This window comes from Cyprinus carpio, chromosome A16 (genome assembly GCF_018340385.1).
Source record: "Cyprinus carpio isolate SPL01 chromosome A16, ASM1834038v1, whole genome shotgun sequence".
Lineage (NCBI taxonomy): Eukaryota > Metazoa > Chordata > Actinopteri > Cypriniformes > Cyprinidae > Cyprinus > Cyprinus carpio.
This window is the reverse complement of record NC_056587.1, coordinates 18,735,481-18,756,638: the sequence shown is the minus strand read 5'-3', so window position 1 is coordinate 18,756,638 and position 21,158 is coordinate 18,735,481. Positions and strand designations below refer to the sequence as shown.

Here is a 21,158-nt window from a genome sequence, read left to right as displayed (position 1 = left end):
TCTCATTCGCATTAGGGAGGGAGATGAATGGAAGACCGCCTTCTCCACCACCACTGGACACTATGAATATCTTGTGATGCCGTTCGGACTGGTCAATAGTCCATCTGTGTTTCAGTCGTTTATTAACGAGGTCTTCAGAGACATGCTGAACATATCTGTGATCGTTTACATTGATGATATACTGATCTACTCAAACACACTTCCCGAACATGTACAACACGTCTGAGCAGTTCTTCAACGCCTCATTAAGTACCAGTTTATACGCCAAGGCGGAGAAATGCGAATTTCACACGACCTCCACCACATTCCTAGGGTACATAATAAGTCCCGGAGGGGTGGCCATGGACGAGAAGAAGGTCAACGCCGTTCTTAACTGGCCGGAACCCACCACCCTCAAGGAATTACAGCGATTTCTAGGATTCGCTAACTTCTACAGGAGATTCATTAGGAACTTCAGTACGGTTGTCGCCCCGCTTACCTCAATGGTCAAGAAAGGAGCTCACCGACTACAATGGCCAGAATCCACTCACCACGCATTTCAGACCCTGAAGCAACGATTCAGCAACGCGCCCATCCTCTGCCACCCTGACCCTTCATTACCCTTCATTGTCGAGGTTGATGCATCTAACACAGGTATCGGCGCTATCCTGTCCCAACGTCCAGATCCTGCCGCGAAACTTCATCCCTGTGCCTTTTATTCTAGGAAGCTCAACTCAGCGGAACGCAACTACAGTGTCGGGGACCGGGAACTCCTTGCCATGAAGGCAGCATTCGAGGAGTGGAGGCACTGGCTAGAGGGAGCCACACACCCGTTTACAGTACTAACAGATCACAAGAACCTGGAATACTTACGCACCGCCAAACGCCTTAATCCTCGTCAAGCTAGATGGTCCCTGTTCTTCACTCGATTCGACTTCTCAGTAACTTATCGACCCGGCTCCAAGAACACCAAGGAGGATGCTCTTTCACGTCAATTTGAGGAGGAGGATATTCCAGTAGATCCAGAACCCATTCTGCCATTTCAGGTAGTAATTGCCCCATTCAATGGGACATCATGACTTTGCTCCAACAATACAGGGAGCAGAACGAGACCCCAGTGGCCTGCCCAGTCGACAGAATCTTCGTCCCTGAACATCTTCGTGATCAGGTCATCAGTCAAGTTCACTGCCATCCATCTTCCGGTCACCCAGGTATCACAGCCACCATTAATCAGCTGGAGAACCGCTTCTGGTGGGAATCTCTGCACAAGGACACAACCAACTACATACAGCAATGCAATAGCTGTATCACTAACAAATCGTCCAAACAATCTCCTGCCGGCCTCCTTCAACCACTCCCCATTCCACAACGACCATGGTCTCACATTGCAATAGACTTTATTACGGATCTTCCCAATTCCCAGGGCCACACTACCATACTTACCATCATAGATCGATTCTCCAAGGCTTTGTAGACTCATTCCACTACCCAAACTACCCACAGCTCTTCAGACTGCAGAACACCTCTGCAACTGGGTCTTTCGGTTGTATGGCTTACCCGAAGACATTGTGTCAGACCGAGGACCTCAATTCACCTCTCAATTATGGTCAGCCTTCTTCAAAGCTCTGAATGTCAATGTCAGCCTCACCTATGGGTATCATCCCCAGGCAAACGGACAAGTAGAGAGGCTCAATCAAGAACTTAACCGCTTCCTCAGGACCTACTGCAACCAGAATCAGGACGATTGGGCTCGATACTTACTATGGGCAGAATATGCGCAAAATTCCCTTCTCAAACCCTCAACTGGTCTGACTCCCTTTAAGTGTGTACTGGGGTTCCAACCACCGATGTTCCCATGGTCAGGGGATCCGACGGACGTACCGGCTGTGAACGATTGGATGGCACGCAGTGAGGAGGTTTGGAATCGGGCTCATGTTCACCTTCAACATGCTGTTCGAAGGCAAAAGGAGCAAGCGGACCGCCGAAGGCGCCCCGGTCCCAACTACCAGCCGGGTCAATGGGTGTGGCTATCAACACGGGATCTCCGTCTCCGGCTTCCTTGCCGCAAACTGAGTCCAAGGTACGTGGGTCCATTCCAAATCACTAGACAAATAACCCCAGTTTCTTTCCGTTTGGCACTTCCTAACACATACCGTATTTCTCCCACCTTTCATGTATCGCTGCTCAAGCCCGCTGCTGGTCCCAGAGACGAGGGAGAGGGGAGGTTCCCGTGCACAGGCCCCTCAACCCATCACCATAGAGGGCGAGGAGGCTTACCAAGTCCAGGAGTTACTCGATTCCAGACGTCGGGGAAGAATCCTACAGTATCTGGTCGACTGGGAGGGGTACGGTCCAGAGGAGCGCTCTTGGGTAAATTCTGAGGATATTCTAGACCCCAATCTCATCTATGAATTTCATCGCTTACATCCTGAAAGACTGGCCCCTCGACCCCGTGGTAGACCCCGACGTCGTTTGCCTCCTCGCGCCAGGAGTCGCTCGCAGGGGGGGGGGGCTCTGTCACGGAGACGAACCCCGTGATTCCCTCTGCTGGCCAGCAGAGGGCACCCTCACCTGAATACTGACACACATGCATCCATCCATTCATTTACACTGACTACACTACATTTCCCACAAGCCCCATCCTTGGACTCTAATCACCGCCACAGGTGCTCTTCATCAGGACTTGTGTATAAAAGCTGGACTATCACAGGAGATCAACGCAAAGTCTTGATTTGCTGTGTCTGTCATTTCTGAGCGTTATTACCCGTGTTTGATTTCCTGTTGCCGATCCTGTTTGATATCCTTTCCGTACCTTTGCTGCCTACCTACCGACCCTTGCTTGTTACTGGATTTTGATTCTCTGTTCTTCCTACGTTGTTGATATTGCTGGTATTGACCATTGCCTGTACGACTACGAGTCTCTGCAATAAAGCCTGCATATGGATCCCATGTCGAGTTCTGGGTCATTACAGTTATTATGTGTATTTCCCATTATAATCACTTGTCTTAATACTAGTAATCTATAACATCATATTTTATTAAGACCAAATTAATAGTAGGCCTATAAATAGTTAAAAAAATGTATAAATGTTCTAAATTAGTTGTTTATTAGTATATAATATAGATTTATGCTGTAAACTATTAAAGTGAGAGTGGGGTAAGATTGGCCACTTTTTACTTTTATGGTCCTCAAGATAAGGGAAAATGACACAGAAGTACAATGACAGATGTACATCTATCCTATCCTATCCCAATGGAAGTATTCCTATCATTTGATAACATAAATGATCAAAATGTATCTATGAGAAAGGGTTCTAAAAATATGGCTTCTTATAATAAAAGTATTCCCATGGCTCAGTTTGCCCCGGGTTAGGGGTAAGTTGACCCGAGTCGAATCAGTGGGTAAGATGCACCATCTGGGTGTAAAATGACCATCCGACTGAATCGGATTTAATCGGATTTGGTGCACTTGTACACTGTCCCTATCAAATAAACTGCAAATTATATGTATAAATGATAAACTAAACCAGTAACGTATCACATTAAAATACTAGTTTATAATTCAGAGATTTAACTTAACTACAGTGCCTTATGGTGGGGTAAGTTAAAATGCTGACTTGATTTTTCCCCGCAGCATTTGGCTCACTTTGCCCCAAACCGCCATTTTAGAAACTGTAGCTCACCAGTTCAGGCTAATATTTAGCTAAATGATTTGTATGGTTTTATATGTTGCTAAATCACCTATATGAATCATAAATATTTTTAACCTGGATAAATTTGCTTTGATGTAGCAACCATAACATTTGTTATGCTAAAATTGTACTTTGACAAGCCAGAAAACAAGTAAATGGGTGCTCTCCATTCCCCTCATGTGTTTCTCCTTTTCACAGTCTGGCAGAAAATGATGGGTGGTTCCAAAATACATCATCACATGTCAATAAAGTGTACAGTTGCAAGATGCAAGGGGTGGGTCAACTTACCCATTGGTGCAATTTACCCCACTCTTTATAATATCAAGATACATGTTTTGTGATTTTGTTACAGCAAATCCTAAAAATCGATAGTTGTACAAGATTTTCTCATTTCCAAAGTTTTACACTGTTAGTGTTCATTTTTGTGAAGTTTTCTTATTGATTTCGTATTCTGTGAAGCCCTTTGATTTTATTTTTATGTATGTTATTTAAGAAAGGTGCTGTACAAAGATAACATGTTATAACATTATTATATTTTACTTTTTTTACAGACTCGAGATGCTAACATGTTTGGACACCAGCAAATAGCAAGCAGAAACTCTAGAATGGCACGCATCCTCAACCACATCAGTGTTGCTGTTGGCCTAAGCTTCATTTTGATTATTATAATCTACCTCATTCTTGCTGTTGTCGTAACTACTACACGCTATGGCAAACCGTAATTGTAAGCAATGTCATGGTAGGACACCAGAAAGTTGAAGAAAGTGAGGGTTTTAGAAACATGAGTATATTATGTTTTAAATACAAGAAGATTTTCCATTCTGCTTTTAAATGTTAATTTTGCTCAAGGTATTTTTTATATGATTGCTTTTAGACTTTACTGTATGTATGAGGAGCTCCATCTGGAGGACCAGAGAGGGATGATTCAGTATGTTTAGTGTAACTCCTCACCATATCATTGTTTATACATAATTAAAAGACATGCTTTTTAAAGTTAATTATTTTTTTGTTTTAAAACAATGGAAGCTTTAACTGTTAAAGTAAATGCAGCATCAATTAATTTTTTTTTTCTGCTTGTCTTTATATTAGGCTACATAAAACTTGGAATAATTATGTCATAACTTTTATCATTGTCTGTTTTTTCCATAACACACTAACATTTTCATTTTCTCTGGTTTTTAGTTTAGTTTTATAATCTTCTTCATCATCAACATCTTCTTCTTCTTCTTGAATGAATGAATGAAACATTTATATAGCGCTTTATTGTGTATTGCTGTACACCCAAGGCACTTTATAATCATATCATGGGATTTCTCCTCAACCACCACCAGTGTGCAGTCACCTGGTTGATACGACGGCAGCCACAGTACAACAGCGCCAATGCGCTCACCACACAGCTATTCATAGTTTCTGTCACGTGACTGGCTCGAAGACCTGGTGGGCAAAACATCCACAGAACTGCAGCACAAGCCTGTCAATTTTCTATCTGTTCCACTCAAAAAAATGACTCTTTGGCTGAACATGATTCTTTCATGGACAGTGGTTCCACATGTTTGTACCATGTTATTTGGACATGAATAAATCAAGGACATGTCTACTTTTAGTTGAGTTTACTCAGTTTGCTTTAGTTCATCCTACATGAAATATCTGAGTAGAGATAATATTTTACATCATGTAGAACCACTGTCCATGCAAGTTTAGCCAAAGTGTTATAAAAACATTAGCAAGTAAGATAAAACTTTTCTTTGATGTTAGTTGTTTGCAGTTTAAGAATGTTACTTTGTGTACATCATGCACTAGCACTCTCATTAAAGTTGCTTTTTTTTTAAATTAAGTATTTTAGACTTTCTTTTATCCAGGTCCTCAACCCAACCACAAGCTCCACACTTCACCACAATGGTAACTCGCACAAAATACACCAATATAAAGTCTTTTAAAATGCCCATATAATAGAGCATTAGACATGAAAAAGTCTCATTATCACATTTTACTAAAAACTGCATAAAATAACACTTTATTTCAACATTTTCTCTCCCCATATCCAGTCCTGTGCAAAGCATGATGGGAAGTGTAAAACTTATTTTGAGGTACTTGATTGAAACATGTTATTTCAAAATGAAAACTTTATGTTAAACCGACGAGTGACAGTTTTAAGTCAGTTTAACATGACACAATCATGTTGAAATGAAAAATAGCCAAAATGGCATTAATTCAACATGAATTGTTCAGGTAAAGTGAACAAAACTGAAAAATCATTTTTTTGAGTGTGTTCCAATCAAAAAATATTTAATCATATCTCAAAAAAATAAAACAAATATATCTGAACAAAATGCAAGTCCTGGCCAATGGCAAATTCATATAGCCTATATTTCAATCACTAAAAACAGCGGTAGCCTACATTCTAAACCGTTTAATGTGAAAACACTTAAAGTAGATATTAAAAGATCTAATTCAGTACACACCTTATTGATGATGAATTTTGTCATTAATCACTTACCCCCATGTCGTTACAAACCCGTAAAAGCTCTGTTCATCTTCAGAACACAATTTAAGATATTTTGGATGAAAACCTGGGGGCTTGTGACTGTCCCATAGACGGCCAAGTAAATAACAGTGTCAAGGTCCATAAAAGGTATGAAAGTCATCATCAGAATACTCCATCTGCCATCAGACTGTGGCCATATCTTCTTACTTTTTAAAAACCCAGGGTTCTCCAAGGTAGCAGTCTTTACAATTAAAGTGACCTCAAATAATCTCTAGCAACTGTTTATTTATATTATCTGGTTATCACAAAAACCAGAATAGGCTATAAGTTAATGAACAGAGATATCTAACAATAGTCTTGGCCACAAAAAAATGTATGTATATCCTACAAAATATATGACAACGTGATAATACAGTTCAATTTATTTACATTAATGCATTTGTCAGAAAAGGCATTTATTAGTGTGTTTTCAAAATCATTTAAAATTGTATGTTTTAATTTTAAATAAAGGTCTAGTAATTTTGTTGTGTTTTGTCGTTTTTATTTGTTATTGTAGGCCTTTTTTAAATCTATGTAGGCTAATTTTTATTTGTTTATTTATATTTTTGTTTTAGTTATTTTAGTACATCAAGTTGCACTAAATTAAAATAAGATAAGATATGTTTCATTGGCAACTAGCTGAAAAAAAACAAGTTTAAGTTTGTTATATTTTAAGTTCATGTTTATTTAATAAAAAAGTCGATCCCAATGTGCATGCATAGGTAAAATTTGTTAAAAGAAAGAAAACCTACCAAATTAAGTAATGACTTAAATGATGCAATTTTTAACATCACTTTCTCTCCTTATTTACACCACACGAGGGCGCTTAATGTGTATCTCCCGGTATCTCCGCGAAAGGCGACGTCTCCTTGGCTCTAATATGAAAAATAACGCAAATGGTCTTCTGTTTAAACGAGAAAAAAACTCGAATGCTGTAACAGGTAAATGCGGAGCACCATTCATGTTTAGTTTGCATGTTTAATTTGATATTTTTGCTCCGTATGTCTGCGGACACCCCGCCCACCGCTCAGTCTCTGCAGCACGCGCCGTCTCTCACGTATACGCATCCGCTCGCCACTGTCAAGGCCACGTGCAACCGCGCGCGGAATTCCACACTTTCCTCATCATCATCCTGACGTTACAATCCATGCAAGCTCACTTCTGCTTCTTCACAGTAACTAGGACGTGCACTTTAATATCCAATAGGAAGCTATGAAAACGGTTTATGTTAAACAATTAAATCCCAAATGTGTGGTGTGAGCACGTGAAAATTATTTTTGGATCCTTGAATTAACGAACTATGTAATTTTTAGTTAACCTCTAGTGATTTTTGGTCACAATGCATCTATGGGGAAAACTGAACAATAACCCAAAAATAAATGCACACTGGTTTCATAGCAATGCTTTGAAAAATCAGAATAAGCCAGTTGCCTTCAAAACGAGGGTTTGTATTTTTATCCAATGGTCTTTTAATGGTCAATAATGTGTATGATCTTTCATTCTGCATCTGTATCATGACACGTGGTCCTTGTATCCTCTCAAGGAGCTTTGACACTGAAAACAACTTTCAAGGGCAAAACTTTTATTAAATAGCTCTGGTTATCTTGTGAAATGTAAAATATAATAAGATGCCCAGATAGCATAATTTTGCATGGAGGATATGCAGTTTAATTTTGCATTTTGGAAGTCTAGCATATCTATACAGCACAGAAGTGCGCTTGTTTCAGGCATGTTATAAATCTCCCCTCTGTGTCCTTGTATAGTATCGTCTTACCCAGTCTCTCATCAGCGTTTTCATAGCATTCGTGATAGATAGCTCGTGTACGCTTCTTTAAAATTAACCCACGAACACGACGTGACGTCAGGTTGCCATGGTGACCAGCCCCGGTGGCACGTGTCTGGTATAAAAATGAGCAGCAGTACGCGGAAACTGAGCAGACACCGCAGCAGCAGCAGCATCACTGAAGAAGGTGAGTTCTTCCTCATAGGCTTCCGTCGTTTTTGTGTCGAATTCCAAGACTGCAGACTGTCATACACATATTAAAAAAAATTAAATATGACATTTAGCTTTGTAGGATGTTATTTGCTGCGTTTGGGATTGTAGGGAAGTTGTTACATAATCCGCAAGTTTCTGCGTGATGCGCAAATATGGAGGCGTGGTTCATTCATACTTTTTATGCGGCTTTCTGTTCTATTTCAGAACATATATATATAAGAAAAATCACACCCTTGACGTTTTAGTAATTTATTATAAAAAAATATATATATATATTGAAGAATCAGCCTTGCAGGCCGCCCGCGATGGACTCATTGCGTCACATCGTTCCAGAATGTACCATCTGCTAAGATGCTGCGAAAGAGGGGAGGAAATATAATTTATTGAATTATTATTTTTAAATAAGTTCTCGAAATACGACCGTGTGTCGTTTGAGCGCACTTTTTGGAGTACCTATTTCAAGGCAAATCGTTGTTATATTTATTCGACATACTGACATTAACAAATAATGAATGAAGAAGAAACACTCTCCCCCTTTTTGAACATAAAAGCTGCCGTTTGCGTTCTAATGCATTTAAAAGCGGATAAACAGAAATAATGTCCGACCCAAAGGACATCACTCGCATCATGAAGGTCGTATGAGATGTAAGGTCAAATGATATAATGCCTCGTGATTATTCAACACGTCTTTCTCATAATAGTTGCTTATTGAATGCTCCATACAAGAATATGAATATGAGCTTCAACCTATATTTTAATGTAAAAGTGGACAGGACACATGTTACTCGGCGAGCATCATGGGAGATTTTCTCCCTCATGTACGTGACTGGACACGTGTTCGATGCTGCATCGGAGAACATGACTCAGATCTGAAAACCTTGGTTATCATGAGCAATAATGAACTTCGGAACTTTAGTCATTTACTTCAAATTCCCCGTTGAATAAAACACATGAAACCAGCCTAATGTGGTTTACCAGTTTTAGCTGATTTAAAGTGGTTTTCAAGCAACCAGATGACCCACATAAACTGGTTTGATCTGATTTGTGGTTTTCGGCAGGGTAGGCTATGCATTATTATCAACCATTAGGCTGTGATAATTTAAAATAAATAATGGCATAAATATATTCTGTAATGCTTAGGTGTAATTCGAAGACTGTGGGATGAAATATAATATATGCGTATGCAAGGCCGCATCTCCATCCCTCCTTCTTTGACCTTCTGCAGTCTGACTCTGCAGTTGCCACTGGCAACCAGAAGAGCCTTCAGCTGGCCATTTAAGTGTCACTTATAGTGGACGGTACCCTATCCAGATGAATTTGGTGTTCATACTATGGAGTTAGTTGAAAAAGAAGCAAGTACAATTTTAATCAGGTGTTTGTTGTGCTGATTTATGCGTCATGACATCACAAGCAGCATGTGATGTGCATTGGTTTGACACTGCATTATCAAAAGTGTCCAGATGGCAAGGCAGGCAGATTAGACCGTCGTACAATAAGCAGTGATTTCACAGAATGAAATCTTGAATTGTGTGTTATCAAAATGTTCTGCATGCATATTGCATGTTTAATGTTACAGAAATTAGCTACAGTACAGTCATAGATTCTGTGCATTATCTAGGGTTTTACAGGCTGTAATTATCACCCTTGATGGAATCATTTTTACAGTAGAAATAACATTCCCTTCTCAAACATTTCCTTCAATGGAGCCAAGAAGGGGAGTAGTGGGTTACAGTGTGGGGTAATTAAATTTTTTTGCATCGCTATTTCACTGCGACTAAAGCCAAATGTGACCATTGGCACACAAATACTGGCCCTAATGTTTGACATTTATGTGCTGGAACTGTACTCTGAAAACACACTTTCCTCTGTTGCGACTGCCTGGCTGGAATGATGCAGCACTTTTTTCGGGATGCCTTATATGCAAACCTTTAAATTAGAAATTTAACAATTCTCAATTATTTATAATTAATATTATATGAATAAAAACACATCCATAACCGTTTGTTATGTCTTTAGTTGCATACTAATTTATTTATTTATTTATTTTTTTTTTTTTTTTGCAAAGTGACACTGATAATGTTCCCGTTTCACTTTATGCCACACAGCATTAGATATTTTCCACTCAGATGACTGTTTGCGTGTCCCGGGAAAACTGTCCTGGTTATGCCTGTCTGTGTGTCCTTGTTCTGTCACATTGGGAGTTTTTGCTGTGAGGAAATGGCTTCTTTTTGGGTCAGAGGAAATGCAGTCTTCTCGTCTCCAAAAGAGAAGGTGTGGCATTGTGGTTTGTCAAGACTTGCTTCCTACTGCATCAGGATATTGAGCAATTCTGCCAAATGAGAGCAAAATGAATACAGAGAAACTGAAACAACATGATAGAAACACCTATAAAGAAATAATACAATTAATTCATATAATAATACAAAATGAATAAGAGGCACAATAAACAGTTAATCAACCAAATAACACAGTTAAACTGTAGGCCATATATGGTTGGCAGGAGCATTGTGGGTAGTGTAGTTCTTCACCAGGAATTCATCAATTTAACACTTTTTTTTTTTTTTTTTAAGTAAATTGAAGTCACACTGATTTGAGGCTTCTACAGAAACAAATACCTTCACTTTTAAGTTGTGACCGGAAAATATATTTTAATTAAAAAACATTTTGAAACATTCTGATTCAAAATTACTAGGTCAAAATAAAATTTCCATTTCATGCCAACTTTTAACAATGGGATTTTTACTTGATCCTTGAGCTCTGTTGTATTATTCAATCAGATTATGGAGCTAGAATTAATAATAATTTGAAAGTGAACATTTAATGTGTAGTGTCATGTAATACTAAGACTGAGAGACACTAAACAGAACAGTAGGGGAATTGAATTTAGGGTCAGTTCAGAGGTGTGTGTGTGTGTGTGTGTGTGTGTGTGTGTGTGTGTGTGTGTGTGTGTGTGTGTGTGTGTGTGTGTGTGTGTGTGTGTGTGTGTGTGTGTGTGTCATCTGATCCAGGTCTAATTGGAGACAGCAGCCTTTTGGCAGGAAACCAGTTCTCACTGACTCATTGATCCACATCATTGATTTTGTCGTCCAAGTTTTCCAATAACACATTGTGGCAAAATTTGCGAAAGTTTTGGAGAATCAGAAGAACCAAAACCAAAAGAAATAAAAACCTGAACAAAAGAATTCAAAGGAGAGGAAGGGAAACTAAAGATGCCAACATGCCACTGTTTTCCTGCACTGAATGACCTTGTCAACATGCACCTAAATCAGTTTGTCAGATGGTGTTTGCAAAACAATAAATATTATCTGCTCCAGCAGCACCTGCATACTAAATGCAGCCATTTTAGCTTGAAGCAAAATCTGCAAACTCGTTTCATTTGCAGTGCATTCTGGTAGTGCTTAACAAGACTGCATAGCATAGGGTACTTGTATTAGGATTACTCAGGCAGGGCAGGTGCAGTACATGGTTCACTCAAACATTGGCCGATTAGGAGATTACAGTCTTCAGTTACGCATCACCAGATGCAAGGACGGTCTATCTTTATGCATGCTGTGAAAGACTGAGCTTCCTTCTTTCATCATCACTGAAAAAATGTTTCTTGATTTTGTAACATTGCAATTGCTAGGACCATTTACTTGCTATAAATGGATTTGAGACCTCATAGATATGCCCTTGGGCAACCAATATTGCCGATCCAAAGTACAATGAAAAAAAAAATCCAACAATTACATAATTTTTAAAAACATAACTTTATGAAAGCTTGACATTGACATTAAAACAAGTCCCCTTATTTTCTAGATAGACATCCGCCTTTATCTCTTTTTACATTGCCCTTGAGATAAATGCTCTGATTTCATCCAGTCTGGCGGTGCGGGCCATTGGTTGTAGTGCATTAGCTTGCATTTGAGTTCAGGGTCAGCGCTCATCTTGTACAACCAGCATTACACAAATAAAGATATGTCAAAAAGCAGGTGATTGCTAATTCATATGGTGTTTTACACTAACTGAACTGAGTTTCTGAGCGAGATGGTTTCCATGGTTACAACCAGACATTTGAACTTGTTTTAGGTTGTTCGGTCAAGGTGTCACATTGATTGGTTGCCGTATTCTAAGCCTGAGGGTGATTTTCCAATATTCATGGAAACTGCCATGAATTGGGAGATGGATCGTTCAATGCCTGCAAAATAAAACTTCCCATACGCTCTTCTCTTCCCTATAAAATCTGCTGCCGTTGTGTCCAACTCTAGGTCATAACCTCATAATCTCACAACCTTTTGCAAGTTTGGATTTAGCTATAAAACTTAGCACTGAAATGCAAAGAATCACAAATGCGTTTTTCTGCTTCATGCATATTATAAAAAAGCCAATTTTCCAAACTCTAATTTAGGACAGGATTGATTTCATATCCATTTGCAAACCGTAACAGAGTTCTGATTAACCACATCCCAGACCCAGTGATATTTTGCTGTAATTTAGATTCTATTCTAGATTTTATGAATATTTTGAATCTTTAAAGTTTTTAGTTTCAGATTTTCTTTTTACTGTAATATTAGTTAGGATTTTAGTAATTTTATTTAGTTTCAGTTTAAGTTATTTTAGTGCATCAAATTAAACAAAATGAAAATGAGAAACGTTGCATTGGAAATGGAAACCAGCTGAAATAAAATAAGTTTAAGGTTTTTCTTTAATATTTTACTACAGTTGATGCTTAATTTAAACCCTGCCTAGACCATCTTTTCAAGCAGACGTGAAGGTCATTTTTGGCCATTTCAATGGTGCACAGAGACAGAAGTGGCAGATGAGGTCCAATCAATGGTGTCTATGGAAAACCTGTTCATTTGTCACATTAATGACCGTGTGCAAGGTTCTGCACTACTTGCCTTGATGAAAGTATAAACATGGACTCAAAACAAACTATAGCTCACAAAAACCCAATACATGAGATGTTCTCCATCAACTAGCCACATCTTCGGGCTTTTTGAGGGCTATATTTTGTTGTGACTACACATATACACACTATAACTCTGTTAGCTAAAATGTGTTTATATTTTCAAATGTCAAACAAAGTATAACACATTAGAGCCCCTCCCTTGAGTTATTTTGCACACAGTCTTGGAGTGTTTGAAATACCTTTGAAAAGTAAATCACAGGGATGTTACTTTACATCTAGCTGTATAGAGAGCAACAGCAGAAATCAACTCATTATAAACATTTCTAAAGCCTAAACTGATTTAGATTGCCAGTTTGTATTAAAAGGCAGAACTAAATCAAGAAAAAAGCTATTACACTTTTAACTGAATTTATTTTGTTAACTTTTGCATTGTAATTTCATTGAGTACGTCACATCCCTGTTTCATATGCACACATATCCGTTTCCAGTTGCAGTTAAACATCCTCCTGTTCCTTTTTGTACTTCTTAGTATAACATAATATTAAAATATTTGACTTTGGTCCAGTAGTCAGGCTCATATTACATGAGACGCATCCTCACACACATGCTATTCAGTTTGATAATAGAGAAAACTGCAAACATGTTACATGTTGGGCATGTAACAACTTGTTGCATATTGAAGCCCGCAGTGGAGATTGTTTGGCAATGCATGTACATTACCCCTTTCACTGCACTGTATTTCAGCAACTTCCTATGTGCGCATGAGGAAGTTAAAGGACAAAATGTTAAGTGCATGACTTGCTGCCCCTGTTCTGCATGAAAAGAGGAGAATAAAAAAATGTCTTAACACAATAGATCTTCCGCTCTGCCAGGCTAATAAAGTATGTTGGTCTAGTGAGGCCAAGGTTTGGAAATTTCCCAGACAGCATGCTAATGGACCCAAGAACAATAAAAACTAGAGAACGGTTCAAGCCTCCACCCACCATCCAGAACACCACATTGGCTCAGAGAAAGTTCATGAAGTTCAATCCCACAAGTGTGTTTAGACAGGCCACTGAGCTAGTGAGGGTGGGTGGTATGATTAAAATCTCATATCACAGAACTCTAAAAAAAATAAAATTCAGTCTATATCACACTAAGGCTATTATTTCACAAGATGAAATTAAAATTTTCTCTTATTTTGTGGAAGTTGATGGGCACATTGCGATAAGATTCAAAACAAATTCATGTTCTGTACAAAAAATGCTATACATTACTAAACACTTGAGTTCAAAACAACAGTAAAACTAACATTATTCTAAAGTTATATTGTACATTGTAAAGTTTATGCAGTTGTCCTTAAAGCCTGCTTTGTTTCTGCTTTCTATTATTTCAGGTTCAGGACCACAAATCCATACTCTTGCAATAATGTCTGATCTTTGCGTTGGAATCAATGGGTAAGTTCACATCTGATCTGTCATGATTAAGGCTTTAATATATGTTTAGACAACATAACAAAATATTAAATACTAAATGCAAAACTTGAGTCTATTTTTGACAAAGGATTTGTTCCACAACCTGGTGAGCCACCTAAAAATGATACTATACCTAATGAACAGTGGTATAGATGGTGGTTCTTATTATAAGAATTTATTCAGTACCTGAAAGTACTGATAAAAGAGTTGATGAAAAGCTAATAATGTATAAAATTTAAAAAAATGAATAATGAATAAACATAATAATTGACATTGACTGTCCTTTGTACTTTAAGTTGCTGACTATGAAGAACTTTCAAAATTGGTCTGATTATCTTTTTATTCCATTAGGTTATTTTAGAGGCAGTAGACAGTAGGGCAGCTCACTAGGTTTTGGGACAGAGCTAATAATTCCATAAATAGAGATTGTAAAATGCAGAGAGCGAGAGAGAGAGAGAGAGAAAGAGAAAGAGAGAGAGAGAGCAAATGGCCTGATTCAGAATGATTACAAGAACAGGATTACCCAGGATGAGCTTAAGCCTCCATCCACACAAGCACGTACACACATTCCTGCTGCATAGTCTTTCAGGCTGTGTGTCTTACCCGTCAGATATCACCTGACAAACATGAATTATTCACTTTACCTTTCATATGTTGTCACATTTCAATAACAACATGTAGATATTTCCTTGTTTTGCCCAATGAAATCACACGGTTCTTCAGTGGAATTTTCTATTGTGTTCCTTGTAGGCAGAAAAATGCGGGGGAATGAGAGGCATCTTTCAAAATAACAGATACAAAACGTATTGTGTCTTTATGATTGTGTCATTAAATAACTCTGCTGTGTGTTTGTGTAGATTCGGCCGCATTGGCCGTCTGGTCCTCAGGGCCTGCCTGCAGAAGGGAATTAAAGTCACCGCCATCAACGACCCCTTTATCGACCTGCAGTACATGGTGAGATTCACTGAAGCAGAAATTATGATTCTTGGCATTGTGTTAAACTGACATATAGGCCTGCACTGCGCAGTGTTTTTGTAGCATGAGATTTTAAACGCTTTCAAACAAGCTTTTGCTGTGAATTTAACAGCATTTTTTTTTAGCATCCACGTTTAAAGTTAAGATAAAACTGGCCCTATATTAATTTCTTAATGCATATTCCTGGTCCTATTGTGCACCATTCATTGGTACACAACATTATAAAAAAAAAAAAAAACTTATAAAGATATCATAAATATATTTAAAAATCCAAACATATTAGTAATAGAACTTATGCTGCTGAAATTATTTTCCTTTCTGATGATGTCACAGATCTCTCTTATTATTCTAATTATTTTTAAATATACATTTTAAGTTATTTTAGCTTAAAAATAAACTTGTTTTTGTGAGTTCTATCTCTATAAATTTCATCTTAATCAGGTAATCTCAATCATTTATCTTGCTTTACAGGTCTACATGTTCAAGTATGACTCCACTCACGGACGTTACAAGGGAGATGTGCACCAAGAGGATGGAAAACTGATCGTTGACGGTCAAGCCATCTCTGTGTTCCAGTGGTACGCTTTTTTGATTTTGCTTTCGCCAACCTAGGGAGGCGAAATAGTGTAGTGATGGCTACACTACAGATGACAATATTATGATTTTTGATCACGTATCATTTAAGGTGCAGTTATGGGTACATCAGATAAGAAAGAATGGTGGGATATCTAACTTGAACCTCTTACTGTATTATCAACTCAAGGATGACACAAGTGTAATAAAATAAATGTTATTAACAAAAGATAGACAAGAGTAATCAACAACTACTAAATGAATACCATAAATGCAAAAGGAATAAAGTGCATTAGATGCAATTGTTTGTTATCGACCGCAATCAACTATTTAATATCTAAAGCAAGATAGAAAATCATGTATTGATAATATAAGATAATGCCATTGTCTCTGGAAGAGGTTTGGATAAGTGATATTTACATTCTCTGTGGTTAAGTGAGCAGTCCGGTGGTGGTGACTTCTTCCACTGGTTGTGCTGGTAGCAATGCAGTGGGAAAAGGAGCAGGAATCCGTTTCAACAGCCTTGATCATGAAGCGCTGTAGGATGCTGATCTCCTGGAGCACCAAAGGCTCCTACAATCTGGAATGTAGACGTGGACTTGGAGTAGGTGCAGAAGGTCCTTAGTCTGGAACACGCAGACGAAAGTACTTTGAAGTGAAGGTTGCTCGCCGGAGCTTAACCTTGTTGCAAATGTCTGTATGTCTTCTGCCTCTCTGGGCTAGAGACTCAGAACTTGGTCAATCTGGTGCTGCATCTGCTGTTGTCTCACTGGACAAAGACTCTAAATATAGAGGATCTCTTTCCTCTCAGGAGGCATTAAGTCCAAACATGATGGAAAAAGATTGAACTGTCATACATGCATTCATTTGTCCATTAACAGCTGAGTTTGTGTAAGATGTTGCACTACACATGCATTTTGACCAATGAAAATCCTGTCCTTCCTGGGCCTGGTACAAGAGGTCTGTCTTCTTGCCCTCTAAGAGGAGAATGGCTGCTGTCCTAGCATCTTTATCTGATGGTGTTGGACAGTTTACTTATGTTAGTCCACCAAAATCCAATCAAAAAATGTAGCAAACCTATGTCCACTTTTGTGGTCAGAGGGAGGTAGCATCAAATTATCACCCAAGAAAAAATATGGTTACTGGGTATTTTTAATCCAGTTTTAGAAAAAAAAATGTATGGTTAAAAAATACTTTAAAAATAGTATAAGGAGCATGATACTATGCTATTTCAAACATAGCCTGTAGTGTCGTGCTAATTATTTTTTCTCTGTTGTATTTAGTATGAAGCCTGCTGAGATCCCATGGGGTGATGCTGGTGCCCTGTATGTAGTCGAGTCTACTGGAGTCTTCCTCAGCATTGACAAGGCCTCAGTAAGTCCACGCTTCAGCGGAATCTGGAATGTAAATGTATAGCATCTAATATTATTATTATTATATTTTCTGATATTTGTCCCCCCTAGTCTCACATCCAGGGTGGCGCCAAGCGCGTGGTTGTGTCCGCCCCATCACCTGATGCTCCCATGTTTGTGATGGGAGTCAACGAGGACAAGTATGACCCCTCCAGTATGACCATTGTCAGGTGAGCAAACCAAGTCCAATCCATGTCAGCATGCAAATGAAATATTTAATGCATGTGAAAGTAACTGAGTCATTGTTTAGTTTTGGTGCAACATTAGGAAATAACCATATTAACGTGTGTGTGTGTGTGTGTTTTGTTGAAAACATCACAGCAATGCATCCTGCACCACTAACTGCTTGGCTCCCCTGGCTAAAGTTATTCATGATAACTTTGGTATTGAGGAGGCCCTCATGGTAAGTTGATGCCTGATGTGACGTGAGTCCTACTTATATCATATATGCACAATTGGATCCAAAAATCATTTTGCAACTATTCTGACTCAGTGATTTGAACTAAGACAAACATTTAACATCTGCTTCTTCGAAATAAAGGCTAAAAAGAAACCAAAAAGCATGACATATCATTGAAACAACAGTTCTTATCGGCAACATGATGTGTGATAGTTACGTTTGGACTTAAAACCCTGCCTATTTACTGTAAATATAATTAAATCTAAGACAGGAGTAATGGCTGTCTATGTGTCTTTCTCATTGTTTCTTTTCCATAACTCTTCACAGACCACAGTCCATGCCTACACTGCTACTCAGAAGACAGTGGATGGCCCCTCTGCTAAGGCCTGGCGCGATGGACGCGGTGCCCACCAGAACATCATCCCTGCTTCAACTGGTGCTGCCAAGGCTGTGGGCAAAGTCATTCCTGAGCTTAACGGGTCAGTGCAAGACAGATCAAAAAGACAACTGATCAATCTTGAAGTCGATTGGAGAAGTTTACCGTCTCTCTTTTCTTTGTAGCAAACTGACTGGAATGGCATTCCGTGTGCCAGTCTCCGATGTGTCCGTTGTTGACCTCACCTGCCGCCTCTCAAGGCCCGCCAGCTACGCTAACATCAAGGAGGCTGTCAAGAAGGCCGCTCATGGACCAATGAAGGGAATTCTGGGATACACAGAGGATTCAGTAAGTGCTAACCGTAAAAAACTCACATGTATATTTTCAAATATAATAGACAGAAATTGGAATCATATTTAATTTGTGTTTTCGTTTAGGTTGTTTCTTCTGACTTCATTGGTGACACTCACTCCTCAATCTTTGATGCCGGTGCAGGCATCTCCCTCAATGACAACTTCGTCAAACTCATCTCCTGGTAAGCTCAAAAACGGCATGACTTAAAGGGACAGTCCACCCAAAAATGACAATTCTGTCATCATTTACTCACCCTCAATGCATTTCAAACCTGTATGCATTTCTGTATTCCATAGAACACAAAAGAAGATATTTTGAAAAATTTTGGTAACCAAATGGTTACTCTGTTGACTTCCATAGTATGGACAGAAAATGCTATGAAAGTCAATGGAAACTGAAACTGTTTGGTCACCAACATTCTTTAAAAAATCTTTTGGTTTCAGCATAAGTCATACAAGTTTGAAATGACGTGAGGGTGAATAAATGATGACAGAACTTTGATTTTTGGATGGACTAAATCAAATAATCACAATACGTTTCCAATGTTTTGTTGGCGATACAAAACAAAAGCCTTGAATATTGAATATTGCAATGATTTCAATTTCTAAAGACACAAATTCACAATTTTCCTAGTCATGCAGATTATAAATATTCCACTGAAGTTGAAACAATTTAAACAATGTTTTTATAGGGTCTTTACTTTCAACTTCAGTGGAAGTGAAGTTCATTTCAATTCTGTAAATCAGTTCAAAAAAGGTCTTTTTCAGTTAATTGATTGAAAACAAATCAAAACCGTCTCCCCCATATCATATTAATAAACAATTAATACAGATATAATTTGTTGTTTATTGTCATTCTTGTTATATTGGTGCATATGAATACAAAAAATAATTAAATATTATTCCTTATTTTTATTATTTATAATTATTTATTAAGTGAAAAATCAAAACAATAGCTAAATAATTATGTAAAATATAGTTTTTTTATTTTATTTTATTTTTTCATTGAACATTTTGTGACAATTAGGTCAAAGAAAATATTTTCAGAGAAAATACAATGCATAAATATAGAGGTACATTTATTGTGAAATGTCAAAAAAAAATCAAGATTTTTAAACTATATGACCCAGCCCTAAACAAAAACTGTCTGCAGAAAAAGCAGTGGTCTAATCTTCTTTTGTCTTTCTTTCTCAAAGGTATGACAATGAATTCGGCTACAGCCATCGTGTTGCTGACCTGTTAGTGTACATGCACTCCAAAGAGTAACTCACCAAGTTCTGCGACAACAAAAAGGCCCTACTATTCCTTCTTTTCAGTGCACTCATTTCATAGCTGAAGCCATAGTGACAAGCCTTAGCATTCCTGTTCCCACCTACGAGACGGTCGTCTCTGTAGACGTCTGTGTGTGCGTGTTAGTTTCTTTTGACGTATTTGTGTCAGTGTCACTCCACAGGCATTGCTGTAGTCGTTGCCTTTCTTGATGTAATCACATTGTGTTGATGTAAAGAGAACAACTAATACAAAGTTACATGAGGTGAAAGACTACTGTAATGCAGTTTAAAAAGAAACTAATTAAAGTGTTCGGAAAAACAAATGTGTTCCAGATCATTCTGTCTCTTATAAGGTGCAATTATACAAATCATGGTAATAGTTTAACCCTATAAAGCTTACTGTGTATTATGTTTGCAACATGTATTTCTAAAGACTCTTAAATATGAAGATGATCAAACATTTGCTGCATAGAATATTCTACACAAACTTCTATCGAATCACTTTTATATTGCTAGTAACATTTCAAGATGAACATTAACCGGACTGAACCAATTTAGGCTTGCTTAATTATCCATATATATATATATATATATATATATATATATATATATATATATTAGAATAATAGAATAGATATGAGTTAGAAATGATACAACAAACTTCTGAAGGAATGATTATTTGTTCAACTCAATAATCACTGTTTCACTACATTTTATGTTTCATCCACCACAATTAAAACTACTGACCATAAAACCAAGCATACAAATATATTAATAAGACATACTTTTGGGAGATCTAGAGTGGCAGCTGATACTTATATGCATTATATGTAAGTAATTTCATACTGTATAAAATCTTATTGATTTATGTTGCAAGTTACCAGAATTTCATCTTACTTTTTGCCTATTTAAATATCAACTGCACTAAATTGCACATTTTTGCTCAGTTCAGGCCTCTAAAGTTAAGATTTTTTCCCCTAAAGATGAGCCGTATATGCCATGAAAGCCTGATGTATGATACAGAACAAAACACATAATCAAACTTAATATATATATATATAATTTTTTTGACTTAAGTAGTTTTCTATTGTAAAAATTCTAATGTTTTTACTGTTTTTTTTTCCCCTGTACGCAACATACAGTAACCTAAGCTCACAAGGGTATAGTCTGAAAACTATATAAATATAAAATTGCATAGTCGGACGCTAAAGACGGTTCACATTCATTCCCCTTTTCATCCACAAATGACAACAAAGCAGATT

At 37.8% G+C, this 21,158-nt stretch overlaps 1 protein-coding gene across 1 annotated transcript; it reads left to right on the top strand.

Annotated features, from left to right (window-relative positions):
- Positions 1–7,060: 7,060 nt before the first annotated feature.
- LOC109087738 (glyceraldehyde-3-phosphate dehydrogenase 2-like) lies at positions 7,061–20,219 on the top strand. Its single transcript, XM_042773126.1, has 12 exons — positions 7,061–7,136; positions 8,061–8,165; positions 14,458–14,518; positions 15,394–15,490; positions 15,983–16,089; positions 17,368–17,458; positions 17,548–17,666; positions 17,818–17,899; positions 18,224–18,375; positions 18,458–18,620; positions 18,710–18,807; positions 19,822–20,219. Exons 1-12 carry the CDS (start codon positions 7,076–7,078, stop codon positions 19,889–19,891), a joined length of 1,206 nt encoding a protein of 401 aa, XP_042629060.1. The 5' UTR covers positions 7,061–7,075; the 3' UTR covers positions 19,892–20,219.
- Positions 20,220–21,158: the final 939 nt, after the last annotated feature.

Coding starts and splice junctions, on each gene's coding strand:
- LOC109087738 (XM_042773126.1), top strand. CDS start 7,076: ATGAAAAATAACGCAAATGGTCTTCTGTTTAAACGAGAAAAAAACTCG. Junction 16,090..17,367: donor GCCATCTCTGTGTTCCAGTG/GTACGCTTTTTT, acceptor TGTTGTATTTAG/TATGAAGCCTGCTGAGATCC. Junction 18,376..18,457: donor GTCATTCCTGAGCTTAACGG/GTCAGTGCAAGA, acceptor TTTTCTTTGTAG/CAAACTGACTGGAATGGCAT.